We start from the raw sequence: 14,054 nt of genomic DNA, 5'->3' as shown, positions 1-14,054 counted from the left end.
ATAGACCTTGAAAATGGGCCCAAGAAGACTATCAAGAATCTTGTTTTATGCATGAAATATGCTTGTATGGTGGGCTTAATATTATTCATATTGAGCCTTTCTCGACGTAAATCAATACTGTAAATACACAAGAGTTTCAATTATCTAATCAAAGACATTTTAATATTACACTTTAGTTTACACATTACACACCAGTAAAATACAGTAAATTCCAAATTCTTTTTGATGAGGGTGAGCATTCTCCAAATATTTGGAGGTAGATATTTTGATCATTTTTTATCACTTTAAGATCGTGATAATAGCGAATAACTTAAATATTCTTCACTAGGTTTGAGATACTTTTAACCCAACCGTTTTCTGTATATATAAGCGTATATAGTCGTGCCTTAGATTTGTTTATGCACTTCCTTCACAAATCTTCCTCTCTTTTTTTTCCACCATAAACCATGAAAAGCTCCATGTTCCTCGTGGCAGCAGCTTTCCTCTGCCTCGTAATTTTTCCGACCATAACCTTAGGAAAAGACCTGAGATTCTGGCCAAACCCCATCAAAGGATGGCCACATCCGTCGAATACCTACAGAAACTTAATGTTAACGAGCACTTCCCATAAATTCAACTATGGAGATTCCAAAGTCTGGAAGTGTACTCATAGCAACGGATCTGCTCCAGCCATTTCCATTTCCATTTCTCCGTCAACACCGTCAGCTTCGCCTCCAGCTCCCAAAACGTCTCCTCCTCCACCGACACCATATCCTCCTCCTCCAACTCCCAAAATATCTCCACCGCCGCCTACACCATCTCCCAAAATGTCTCCACCGCAGCCAACACCATCTCCTCCAACTCCAACTCCCAAAATATCTCCACAGCCAAGACCAACAACTGCACCTTCGCTTTCAACACCCAAAATGTCTTCGCTGCCACCTACACCATCTCCTCTTCCAACTCCCAAAATATCTTCACCCCCACCAACACCGTCTCTTGCGGCTCCAACTCCAATGAAGTCTCCATCTCCACCGCCGCCAACACCCAAAATGTCTTCGCTGCCACCTATACTATCTCCTCTTCCAGCTCCCAAAATATCTCCACAGCCGCCTACACCGTCTCTTGCGACTCCAACTCCAAAGAAGTCTCCATCTCCACCGCCACCAACACCATCTCTTCCGCCTCCAACTCCCAAGAAGTCTCCATCTCCTTCGCCACCAAGCGGTGGTGATGAGTCATCCTCTCCTAGCGAGCCATCAAATCCACCTCCGGAACATCATCACCATCAGAGTCCATTGGAACACTTTGGAAGTTGTGTGAGAAACATGGGACCTGTTGGAGAATGTCGTGGGCAGATGGCGTTTAGTTTCTACACGAGGATGTTTCAAGTCAGTGACTATTGTTGCAATCTTGTCGTCAACATGAAAAATGAATGCGAAGATGCCATTTGGGGATATTTCACCGATCCCTACTTTGTTTCTCTAGTTCGTTTCACTTGTCACATCATGTACTAATTTTTTTTTTTCATTTTGATTAGTTTTTTTTTCTTTAATGGTTTTGTTCTTGTTTTGGTTCGTTTAGTCATGCAATAGTGTTGTCGTCTATATCCTATGGACGCCTCTTTCGTTATACGTTTTAATTAATGAATATATATGGCTTTCTTTCTCTTTTCTTCTTTTTCTTTTGTATCCGCAACTGACATGTTAAAAACCAATAAATTTCATTTCATTCAACTTCGTGAGATCAAATCCTCTCAAGAGAAATAATTTGTTTTGACTTGGGAGATCGTTAGGAATATATATCAAAGTCTTCATTCCAACGAGTGCCATCTTATAGGAAAGAAGGAGAACCATTTAGCACACGAAATGGATGTTTCTTTTCCTTTTTTTTCGTGATTCTAATAGTATAATTCAGTTTACATAGACGTTTTCTTCTTACATGGCTAATCACCTTCTTTCTGTTGCCTCCTCCAATTTTTTGTTTGTTTTATAATCTTATGATCTGCCACATATTAATGGATATCTAATTTTCATTTCGTGGTTCAAATCTTTGATTTTTTTTTTTTTGTAAAGATTTTTTAGATTGCGATAATGTCCAATTTTATTGTTGCAAAATATAATATTTTATTCTTCTCGGTATGCATATCAATTAGTTGAAGAAAAACATAATCTATCTTAATTAAAAACTAAATACAAACGATAGAATCAGTTATTATTTGTTGTTAACTGAACTGCTAAGCTTTTAACTTGAGCTAAATTTCTTATAGTTTTAGTTATATCCTAGTATATTCTGAAAAGTATCCCTTTATATGACTGGAGATATTTACTCTATTATATTTAGTTTTTCACAACATTGTTTGTGTTTAACAGGTTTTAACAAATTTCAACCTAATTCCTCTTTTGTCAAAAGAATCTTAAGATCTCTTTTATTTTTGTAAAAAAACACAGGTCACACGACGTTCTGTTGCTGATTTTTTTTTCTTAATATGACTTTCTTTTGGCCACACCTACTTATCAAATGATTCAGAAAAGATAGTCGATAAATACTTTCATCTTTTTCAGTGTTCAGTTTTTTTTTTGTTTGTTTGTTGATTTGAAACTACGTGTTCGCAGTACAAGAAAACATACAATTTTTGTTGAACAAATTCCTTGGGAATACGTTGAAAAAACCTTCCTGACATGATGAATTTTCAACAAAATCATTTTTGTCGGAAATATAGTTCTTTGTTTTCAGCATTCAATGTCACATACAAATTCTTACAAAACTATTTAATCTCCAACCGTTGAAGTTTTATAACAATTCATTTCATCAGTCCTCTCAATTACATAACGGAATCCAATGAAAGAGTCACTGAATCTTAACCAGAGGTTCTGTCACCACCAAAACCGGATTTTAAGAAACCGGTTTGGTCCAAATGAGTCATATCTCCCCAAACATGGATTCTCCATTTGTCTCCGTCGAATAAACGGAACACACTAACTGATGTATTGAGAATCTTGTCTACTTTTCGTGCTTTTGGACGAGCTCTTTCATAGAGAGATCGTATCACACCCAGAGCCGTGCTCACCATGTAATGAAAAAGGCCACCGCCTTAGACCATGATTAACCAGAATAGACTGGAGTTCTTAGCTTCGGTTCTTAACTTTTTTTTAGATTTAATCTAATAAAAGTTAATAACCGTCTCTTAAATAAGAGATATAAGAACTGTTTTTTAGCCGAAAAGTGAAAAAAAAAACAAAAAAATGTCAAATCATGAGTTAATAACCCCGACTAAGAAACCGAGATTAATCATGCTCTTGGGCCCCATCATATCTTAGGGCCCCCCATATTTGAAATCTCTGCTTCAATTGGTTAATCTAGTATACAAATTTCTTTTTAGTTTCAAATTCGGAAATATAGTTTGCTATAAATTTGTTTGTGCTAGTTGTTAACTAATCAGGTATTAAGACACTGAAAGTTTTGTGTTTAATCTAAATTCATAAAATTATTTCTTTTACACATTTTTGTCCTCGTTCTTTTTAAAATTTGTATCATTAATCTTGTACATTCACATAATTCTATGTATCTAGAATATTATCTTAATATTATTAACTTTGCCTTTAAAATTTCTAAATCAACATACACTTCATTAGATAATTATATACAAAATAATCATAAATAATCTAATTGTTATTTGTTTTTAATCAAATGTATTTTTTTTTTTTTTTTTTTTTTTTTTTTTTGCTCACTGGGTTGCTCTCTGGAATCCCGGAGGAGTCGAACCCGGGTGCCTTGGGATCCAGTTCACTCTAGTGTTACCACTAGGCTATTCTGTCCCGGCTTTTAATCAAATGTATACCTTCTATTTTTTTGCTAAATTTAGTTTAATACACTTTTCAAGGTTTTATATAATAAATGTTCAATACTGAATAATGAAATACTTTTTCGGCCTTAGGCCCCCGACTAGCTTCGCACGGCACCTCCATGAGTCACTACCACCACTCTCTCACCTTCATCATCACCACATGTAAGAACAAAAAGCAATGCTTAGAAGAACAATGTGTGCTGACCATTGACCACTAATATGATTAGTGAGAAAGAAAGAAATAAAACCTTTATGTTTGTCGCCGATTCTTTGCAATGCAGATGTACATCTATCATATAGTTTGTCAAGACTTTCTCCTCCACCCTTTCATTCATATAAAACGAGCAAAACTTAGTAGTTGAATTAAGAAACTAAGGGAGAATAATAATAATTCTTACTGGAATATCAACGTCTGTACGGTTAGATAAAAAGGCCTTGTAAGCTATCGGGCGAATCTTGGAAGCTTCTTGATACACAAGACCTTGCATATCTCCTAAATGTCTTTCCCGCAAGTCAGGATCAGTAATCACCTCAAGATTGCACATTTAGCAGCAATGATCTGAGCAGTCTCCTAGGCTCCTTTGATAACCGCTCAGCAACCTTTTATCGAAAGGAAATAAAAGTCTTTAAACTTTACGACAAGAATAATCAAAAAGACAAAACTGTTAAAAAAGTAAAAGACACATACTCTCACTGCTTGTTGTCTACCTGCATCGTTTAGCTCAACGTCTATATGACCCTGCAACCCAAAAGTACATTTTGTTACTACAACAACAACATCTAAAGGTCACCAATCAATATCCTAGAGGGATTTATATTACTAATCCTGAACTAATACAAAAATCAACTAAACATTACTGAAAAAAATTCATGAAGAGAGAAGGGGAATCAGGTATCAAGTTCGAGGCCTAACTACAACCATTATTCTAGTTGAATAGGTATTATTACCTGGATCTTTCTCTCTGCATTCCAATATGTTTCTCCATGACGAACAACAACAATCTCAGTGTAAGTTTGATCGACGGAGGAGCTGCCAAGAAACCAGCGAGAGACATTCCATTAGACGATCAGATAAGAGAATGAGCAACATATAAGAGAGATGCAGAGAATGGTGGAAGCATACTTCAAACTTGATTCAGCCATGGGAGTTAGCTGAAAATTCGGTCAATGGCTCCGGCGTCGAGAGAATGGGACGAAACAACCATTTGAATATGATAATAATCTCAGCCTCATAAGTTAGCCCATGGCCATTTGGTCTAATTAGTCTTGGCTTCAATTGCATTTATCTTAATTTATGTATTATGTCAACCAGTTTGGTCGGTTTATCAAACACTATTTGTAAGCTTAATTTATTTTTTAAGAAAGTTTATGGATGGTGTAGTAATTCAAGAAAATTATTATATATATTTTTATTATCAAGTTGAGTAACATATTTGCAAATGGGTTTGTATTTTAGTGAATTCATAATGTATTTTCTTATATAAGAAATTAAAGATAAACTTAGAAAAACAAAATCTATTTGAAATGCAGACAACAAAGAAAAAATCATCAAAACGCGGCGGCTTCTGTCGTTTTAATATATCTCTATCTGTTATCTATTTTGATAGGGACCAATAATTAAAACCCTTTTGTCTAATCCCATTCGTTGTCTCCCCCAAAAATATCATTTTACCTTCCAAGAAAGAAGATATTTTTCTCCAACCCGAAGCTTCCTTCCTTCTCAGATTCCTCCTCCAATGGATCCGACGGCGGCGGCGGTGATGCCGATTGATTTGCCGATCATACACGAGAGCGATCGGTACGACTTCGTGAGAGATATTGGGTCTGGCAACTTCGGGGTAGCTCGTCTCATGACCGATAGAGTTACAAAGGAGCTCGTCGCTGTTAAGTACATCGAGAGAGGTGACAAAGTACGCTCCTTTTCAATTCGATGTTGATTCACTTCACTCTCCTCCTAGATTGATTGATTGAGAGAGAGAGGGTAGTGGTACTGGTAGTGATGAGGGGATGTTAAGTTTCTAGATTTAGTAGCTTCCCTCTTTTAGATTTGTCAATTAAATGCTTTTTAAAGGTGCTAACTTTTTTATTCTCTCAACCGTTTTTTTTTTTTGCTTCCAATAAATGCTTTTGATAAAGTGGTGATCTTTTTTCTTTTCTTTTTCCAGATTGATGAGAATGTGCAGAGGGAGATCATCAACCACAGGTCCTTGAGGCATCCTAATATCGTCAGGTTTAAGGAGGTCATTTTGACGCCTAGCCATCTGGCTATTGTGATGGAGTATGCTTCTGGTGGTGAGCTTTATGACCGCATCTGTAACGCTGGCCGCTTCAGTGAAGATGAGGTCGCTCTCTACTACTAGTGTACTCTTTTAACTACTTAATCATCTGTATCGATGATTTCGATTTTTATCTACTACTACTGATTTGTGTTTTAAATGTTTAACAACAGGCTCGGTTCTTCTTTCAGCAGCTTATCTCTGGTGTTAATTACTGTCATGCCATGGTACCCCTTCTTGCCAACTTTTGAACCTTTTTTTTTGTTTCAATGATTTTTTTTTTACTCTTTTTGTGTTGATTTTTCGCCGCTGTGAAGCAAATATGTCATCGAGACCTGAAGCTGGAGAATACATTGTTGGATGGAAGTCCTGCCCCTCGTTTGAAAATTTGTGATTTTGGTTACTCCAAGGTATATATGTACTAATACTATATAGTATATGTTATCGCTTATGTGTTTTTCATTGTAACTTTGCATTTTTCGTTCTCTACAGTCTTCTGTTCTTCACTCGCAACCAAAGTCAACTGTTGGTACTCCTGCGTACATCGCACCAGAGATTCTTCTTCGTCAGGAATATGATGGCAAGGTATAAGCCTCCATGATTGTTAATGTCGTATACATTCTTTGACTTGTCCTCTGAATTGGATTTTTAACAGATGGCAGATGTGTGGTCATGTGGTGTGACCTTATACGTTATGTTGGTTGGAGCATATCCATTTGAGGATCCAGCTGAGCCAAGAGACTATCGAAAGACTATACAAGTAAAAAACCTTCTTTCATCATAAACCAACTCTCTTGTTTCAAACTTTGATTGTTCTTGTTTGCTTTTAAAACGCAGAGAATCCTTAGTGTCACATACTCAATCCCTGAGGACTTAAACCTCTCACCAGGATGTCGCCAGCTAATCTCAAGGATCTTCGTAGCCGATCCAGCAACGGTAAGTTCTTTCTTACACTCTCTCTCTCTTCTTTAAAAATCTTCCTGATGAGAGAGAGATCCATCTGTGTGGCAGAGAATCAGCATCCCAGAGATCAAATCCCATGAATGGTTCTTGAAGAATCTCCCAGGCGATCTGATGGACGAGAACAGAATGAGTAGTCAGTTCCAAGAGCCGGAGCAGCCGATGCAGAGCCTTGACACTATCATGCAGATCATCTCGGAGGCTACCATTCCAACCGTTAGAAACCGTTGCCTTGATGACTTCATGGCTGATAATCTTGACCTAGACGATGACATGGATGACTTTGATTCCGAATCTGAGATTGATGTTGACAGTAGCGGAGAGATAGTTTATGCTCTTTGAGAGTTTGAGAGGGCAAAGTCTGTTTTGTCCGCCGTACTGTTCAGACACTATTGGAGTCTTTGTCTTGTCTTAAGCTCCTCTACCACCATCCTTTTATTTTTGGATCGTTTGTTTGTCTTTTATTTCTCTACAGACTTTGGATTCACATACATATATATATGTGTAATATATTTTTATAATATATGATCCCTTTGAGCATTCATTTTATGTGTTACCAGACACATCACATGAAGACAAATCTATGGTTTGGTTCCATCACTTTGGAGCTTTCTTCATCTTTCTCTGAAGATCGGTGTGTGTATCTTGGAGTATATTTTGGTTACTACTTTGTGATACCAATGATGTGCTATGCTTGATCTTGAAACAGTTGCAATCCGTAGGAAGATGAGATATAATATTTTTTTAGGCTTTATATAATAAATATCAAAGCTTATAGAGTTGTAATCAAACCGTGTCAGAATTTTTTATTGGATTTTGTTGACAAAAAAAACTTTGGTTTTACATATATATATGTATGTATATATATATAATTTGCAATATATTCTCTTTATTTTAATAACTATTGGCACATTTACACATTGTATGACATCAGATTTATGGGAAAAAAAGGGAATTCTACAAATAGTTTGAGTATAAGATCCCATTTAGAATCTACACATTTGAACTAATCCTATTTCATAGAACCAGATGTTATCATATTATTTTATTTACCGTATATCATGACCATTGTTCAAGAATCATCACTTGATAGTGAACCGTATATCACGATCTTTGTCCGTTTTCTTGAACTCCATCGTATGTGGATATCAATTTTCTGTTTAGATTCATCACTCAGACATTCAGCTCGTTCCTCTGAAGATGGGTCTCTTGCTTTGAATATATGTTGATTACTACTTCGTGATATGCTATGTTTTCTCTTGAAACAATCCGTTGGTTGGCACGTGATTTTGTCTGAGTTTATGTCATTTCAGACATCTTGGCCATGAGCTTTTTGATATCAGCCCATTGGTTGACTTGAACATCCACATTTATCATGCATCTCAGTGAAGCTTCCAACTCTTTGATGCTTCTCCTGTACCTACAGATCACCAACACATTTACATTAGATGTTGGGATCGATTAGGGAATGAGCCAACTATAATTTGGATAAACGGGAAGGGTAGTGCTGAAACATATATAAAAGATAGTTAACCACATTTACTTTGTTTTTTGGAAATTTCTTATTTAAAACTATACTTTTGTTGAAAATAAAACTATATTATCCGAAAAACTGAAATTTAATTTTCTAAACGCAAAGTGAGATGAGACCTATAGACTATAGTTGTAGTAATTAAATTGGTTGTGAGTGACAAACCATGAAATATAACCCCAAAAAATCCAATTAACCATCCCTGATCAAATATAGCCAGTACGATCTCCAATAATTCATTTTACATGTAAATCAAGATATCAATATATAAGGGCATCTTTATCCCACAACCACATAATGGGTTTCTTATTTTTTTTTAATAGTATTTAATGAATAAAGTTGATTAAGAGACTTGGTTAAGAAACTTAATCTTTTTATGCCTCCATTGCAAGTCTCTTATTTTGTGTTTCTTAAAAATAAAATAATATTAAACATTTTTTATTAAAATTAATAAATTTTAATTACATAAAAATAATAAAAGATAACATTTTAAACCATGACTTTTAAATAAAAACATGAAAACAAATATTATTATAATAAACGAGAATTATTTGTAAGAAGCATGGGAGATCAGTTGTTGTCTTCATCACGTCCAATTTTTTGCCAAATATGTTCAATCAAATCATCTTTCAGCTGTTGATGCATTTGTTTATCACGAATTCTTGTTCGAACACCCATCATATTAGTGATATTTGTAAGGATATCTGTAGAATACGTGAGATCGAGATGTGAACTTTTGTTGTATTTTCTTTGTTAGAACTTTGACACATCAAATTAAGTGTATTTATCTCGTTCGTCTTCTATTATCATATTATGGAGTATGATACATTAGTGTTGTGTTTCGAGCCTTGTACAAGGTGTTGGAAATAACTTCGAGCCTTGTCTTCTTTCATCCTCCCGTCTTTTATCTTCACAATCAGATTTTTTTTGTCTTGCTTGCCATCACCTGCAGAATCAGTGCGTGTAAAACTAGTACTAGTGTATAATTCTCACTTAATGAAAGAAGCAATGTTTGCTACCTCATATAATTGAACAACATTTGGATGCTTTATCAACTTCATATTTGCTATCTCTCTTTTGTTCAGACGTCTTATGCTTGAGGACTTTGTCTTTATCAAGAATCTTGAGAGCGACATGTTCACCAGTTTCATAGTTTCTTGCAAACTTGACTTAAGCAAAAGTTCCTTACCCAATTGTTCTTCCCACTTCATATTTACCAACTCTATGCTTCCTATTCTTAAGCAAATTATAAAACTTTTAACCTGAAGTTAGAAGCTAACGTGTTCATTTAGCAAAAAAGACCAATTACAAGAGTATCAGTTGAAATCAAACAAATAAAGACAACATCTTTAATGACCCTTGAATCCTTTTTCAATATCAAAAGGCATAAAAGTATCAAAGCTCACAACAAATCTATCTTATTACACAACATAAACTGCTGCAAGTAACACTTTGTTTCTGTAAAGCCAATGTAACTGAATCTTAACAAGCAACCAAGATCAAGACTTGCACATTTTCTCAAAAAAAGAAAAAACGATCTTCATAACCCACCACCGACAACATCAAAACAAAGCCAAAGTCACGTCCTTTTTTTGATCAATCTCCCCTTGAAACCCCACATGCAGAAACAGAGAAAGAATCAAGTTTTTAACACATACATCTTCGATGGGAGAGTGATTGAGATGAAGACGGTCATTGATCCAACCGAGAATCTCGTTTCTTCCAACAACGTAAGCACTGTCCACCATTCCAATGTTCGTCCCTGCAAAACCTTCCTCATCTCCTCTTATTCCCTCTCAATAACCCCACAAAACCCACACCCAGAATCCCAATCCGATCTCCCCTCCCCTCGATTCCTCACCGTCTCTACCCCCGCCCTCTCTTCGTCGTTCGCCGTCACTGATTCCTCCCTTCCGCGGCCGCCGAGAAGCTCGAATGTGAGCGTGAAGAGAGCCGCTGAGAGAGGTGAGAGGTCGCCACCTGTCTCTCAAGAGACGTTCCTTCATTCTCCTAATCAATATACGTTTCTTCGATTTTTAGCAATTTTTCTTTTTTTTTAATTAGAAATTATCCTAAAAACTCACGCTAGAGACTGCGATAAAGATGCTCTAAGTTTCTAATGGTATCCATGTGTACACGTAATCTCAAATAAAAAGAGAAAGAAGATATTTCTTTAAACTATTTAAATTAAGAACTAAGGCGACTTCATATAAGCCAGAAGACTTTTTCATGTATTTTCATGTCATATAAATTGATAATATTCATATACAATAAACATATAGACTTCTTGATTAAATTTCTGCGTCTGAGCTCTGCATAAGCGTTAAGAAGAGAAGCAGCGTTGTTAAGGAGATTCTTAAGATCTTCAATGATTTTCCTCGAAGAATCTTCAACTTCTTCACTGAGCTTATCGACTTGAGCCACAAATGTAGTGATCCTCGAGATTGTAGCCTCAAGACGGTACAAGATATATCTTGTGCTTAAAGATCTATCTATTGCTTTTTTAATGGCTTCGTGGACGACTTGGAGAGTAAGTCCAGAGCAGCCCCTGCCATAAGCTCAGTAACCATTTTGTTGAGATTAGATTAAACGCGATAGGAGGAGATTAGCTTTAGCTCTAGAGGTTTATGAATGAGGAGTCTATTTATATGGAAATGTGGAAGTCTTATGTTAACATAACAAGTTGTTTTCGAATTGATTATTAACTATATATATCAGACAAAAGTTGTAGACTTTGATTAGTATGGGTCCGGCGACTATCTTTCTTTCTAGGTAAAAAAGAGATGTTTGGATCTAGAAGTTGTTGTGATCACTAAATACGAGGATAATACAGAGAAATCGGCGTTACTTGATGACTACTTAATGATCAAAATGAAAGAAAATGAAATTTCTTTAATGAATTTAGCTGGAAAAAAAAATTGAATACAGACAACAAACGTTGCTTATCAAATTAAGAGGAGGAAACTATTTCTTTATTAGTTTCTTTGTATAAATCCAAGCGATCGACAAATCTGGCTACCTGATCCATCAGGACTATTCAGCAAAGTCAGGTTACAAAGCAATCTTCAAGAAAGAACAGGGGGTCCAACCTGATCAGTTTGATTGGATGAAGTCGGTCTGGAAGTTACAGGTACCACCAAAGATTCAACATTTTTTGTGGAAAGTGTTGAACAATGCGATCCCGGTAGGATCCATGCTCGCAATTAGGGGTATACAGACAGAACTTAACTGCAAAAGATGTGGAGGGTTGAAATCCATTCAACATTTATTTTCCTCCTGCTCTTTTGCAGTACAGTTCTGGTCTAAAGCTCTCCTTACTAGCTCCATAGAAGAATCCTCTCTTTTGATAGATTTCAGAGTTTGGGTCTCTTCACATGTGCATAAAGCAGTCCTTCCCCCGCTAGGAATAATCTCTTCTCCGCTAGTTCCTTGGCTATTGTGGAATCTCTGGACTGCAAGAAATAAGTTGGTCTTTGAGGAGAAGATTAGGATATCATCTCAAAGGCAGTTGTAGAAGCGCGAGCTTGGGAGGATGCAAATTTAGGAAAAAAGAAGCGTTAAAGGAAGTTTCCCCCAGTAAGCCAGGTAAGACTTTCCTCTTTCTCTTGTTGGATCGATGGAGCTTGGCTGGAAAGCAATAAAGCAGGAGGAATGGGCTGGTTAATCAAGAATGAAGAAGGAGTTGTTCTTTGTCGAGGATCCTCAAACAGGTCTCATGTTGGATCAGCGCTCATTGCAGAAGCCTTGGCTATGCGAGATGCCCTTAAGCAGGCCAAGGACTTGCAAATTCAAGCCTCCACATTTACTCGGACTCACAGGTCCTCATCTCTAGGCGGGACTTGAACGAGATTGCAGGTATCCTTAGTGATATAAGGAACCTTGTCACTCTCTTCTATTCATTATCCTACTCTTTTATTCCTCGTTTAGAAAACTCTCAGGCGGACTCATTGGCAAGAGCAAGCCTAGCTCGGTTATCTTTGTAATTTGAATTTTAATATAATGAATAGAAGTATTATTTGACAAAAAAAAATTGAAAAAGAGAGAGGAATGTAATGAGGTCCATGTGTTACTAGTTTCAAAAAAAAATCAATTTAATTGATACTGCCTCCGTTTCAGAATAATACATGTTTTAAAATTTTCAGGCTTATTAATAAAACACTATGTTCGAAATTGCGCTAGGCGTGACCGTCCTAGTTAACATAAATTCAGGGATTATAAGGGAATTAATCGAAGGTTAATTTTAACTACTTTTTTAGTTTTCAGATAAATATATATGTTATAAAGATATATACGGGTGAAATGTCAAAGATTATCTGTAGTGTAGTGGAATTCCCGGATCGGGTTCGATCGCAGAATAGTTCAGTTTTGTCCTTTTTTATTTTTTTTCATTAATGCCAAAGTCGTAATTACTTTATCTCCCTCCTTTTAGGGCTTCACCTTCTCCTGCGATATGTCAATGACCGCCGCACAAATTTTCTAACGTAATCTATTGATTTTTTTCCGTTTTCTTATTATTTATCCATCAAATACACATATACTAGGTTAAGACCTACGTCTTGCGCAGGTTGAGTTTATTTGTATATATTATCAATAGTTTTTTTTATATATGTGATCATTTTATTTATATATATAAAATATTTTTTGTTGTTATTGATGGAACAGATCAATTTTTATTAAAAATAATGGAACAAAACTATAATTAATACATCATGGATTGATCAGATTGGACATTAAACAAATTATGACATAAAAACCTTATTTTTTCCATCAAACACATTCTTGAAAAAAGTGAACAATATTGTTTTCACAGTTGAATTATTTTGATTTTTATCTTCCATATGGTTTTGAAAGCTTTTAAATCAACCATCGAATTGATACATGTCATTTTAATATTTTTAGTCGTACACTTAAGGAAAACTTACGTTTTTGTAATTTAAAGTCGTTTTAAAAAATTCAAAATATAACATCTAAGAAAAAATCTAACATATAAAAAAAATCTAACATTTAAGGAGTCCTCATTTTTGTATTTTAAAGTCTTTTTAAAAAAAATAACATAAAAGGTTTCCTCATTTTTGTAATTTAAAGTCATTTTAAAAAATTCAAAATATAACATATATAAGAAAAAATCTAATTTTTTATTATATGGTTAATGTGATTGTTTATTTTTTTAATAATATAAAATTAAACAAAATGAAGAAGGATGCAAAAATTGTTATCAAATCTTTATTATTCATAATCATTAATTGCCATATATATGTAAATCATATTAGGTAATTTCTTAGCTTTTATTTAGGGAACGAATACACACTTCTTATATTTTAGGTTAATATAATGTTCTCTAGTGGACATTAAACAAATTATGACATAAAAACCTTATATTTTCCTCGAACACAATTTTGAAAAAGTGAATAGTATTGTTTTCACAGTTGAATTATTTTGACTTTTAACTTACATATGGTTT

The 14,054-nt window shown here is 35.2% G+C and overlaps 2 protein-coding genes and 2 pseudogenes across 2 annotated transcripts; 2 read left to right on the top strand and 2 right to left on the bottom strand.

Annotated features, from left to right (window-relative positions):
* The first annotated feature begins 106 nt into the window (after positions 1 to 106).
* On the top strand, positions 107 to 1,700 carry LOC106425627 (extensin-like). Its single transcript, XM_013866348.3, has one exon. It carries the CDS (start codon positions 447 to 449, stop codon positions 1,494 to 1,496), a length of 1,050 nt encoding a protein of 349 aa, XP_013721802.1. The 5' UTR covers positions 107 to 446; the 3' UTR covers positions 1,497 to 1,700.
* A 2,006-nt stretch (positions 1,701 to 3,706) lies between these two features.
* LOC106425660 lies at positions 3,707 to 5,417 on the bottom strand (annotated as a pseudogene).
* A 38-nt stretch (positions 5,418 to 5,455) lies between these two features.
* LOC106425658 (serine/threonine-protein kinase SRK2D) lies at positions 5,456 to 7,606 on the top strand. The gene is made up of 8 exons (XM_013866373.3): positions 5,456 to 5,736; positions 5,992 to 6,168; positions 6,276 to 6,329; positions 6,420 to 6,512; positions 6,595 to 6,687; positions 6,758 to 6,862; positions 6,940 to 7,038; positions 7,114 to 7,606. The coding sequence occupies exons 1-8, from the start codon at positions 5,563 to 5,565 to the stop codon at positions 7,402 to 7,404; spliced, it is 1,086 nt and encodes a 361-aa protein (XP_013721827.1). The 5' UTR covers positions 5,456 to 5,562; the 3' UTR covers positions 7,405 to 7,606.
* A 123-nt stretch (positions 7,607 to 7,729) lies between these two features.
* LOC106425661 lies at positions 7,730 to 12,620 on the bottom strand (annotated as a pseudogene).
* Between the last annotated feature and the right edge of the window lie 1,434 nt (positions 12,621 to 14,054).

Source organism: Brassica napus, chromosome C7 (assembly GCF_020379485.1).
Source record: "Brassica napus cultivar Da-Ae chromosome C7, Da-Ae, whole genome shotgun sequence".
NCBI classification, from domain to species: domain Eukaryota; kingdom Viridiplantae; phylum Streptophyta; class Magnoliopsida; order Brassicales; family Brassicaceae; genus Brassica; species Brassica napus.
Note: the sequence above shows the minus strand (reverse complement) of the source record. Positions and strands in the feature narration are given on the sequence as shown.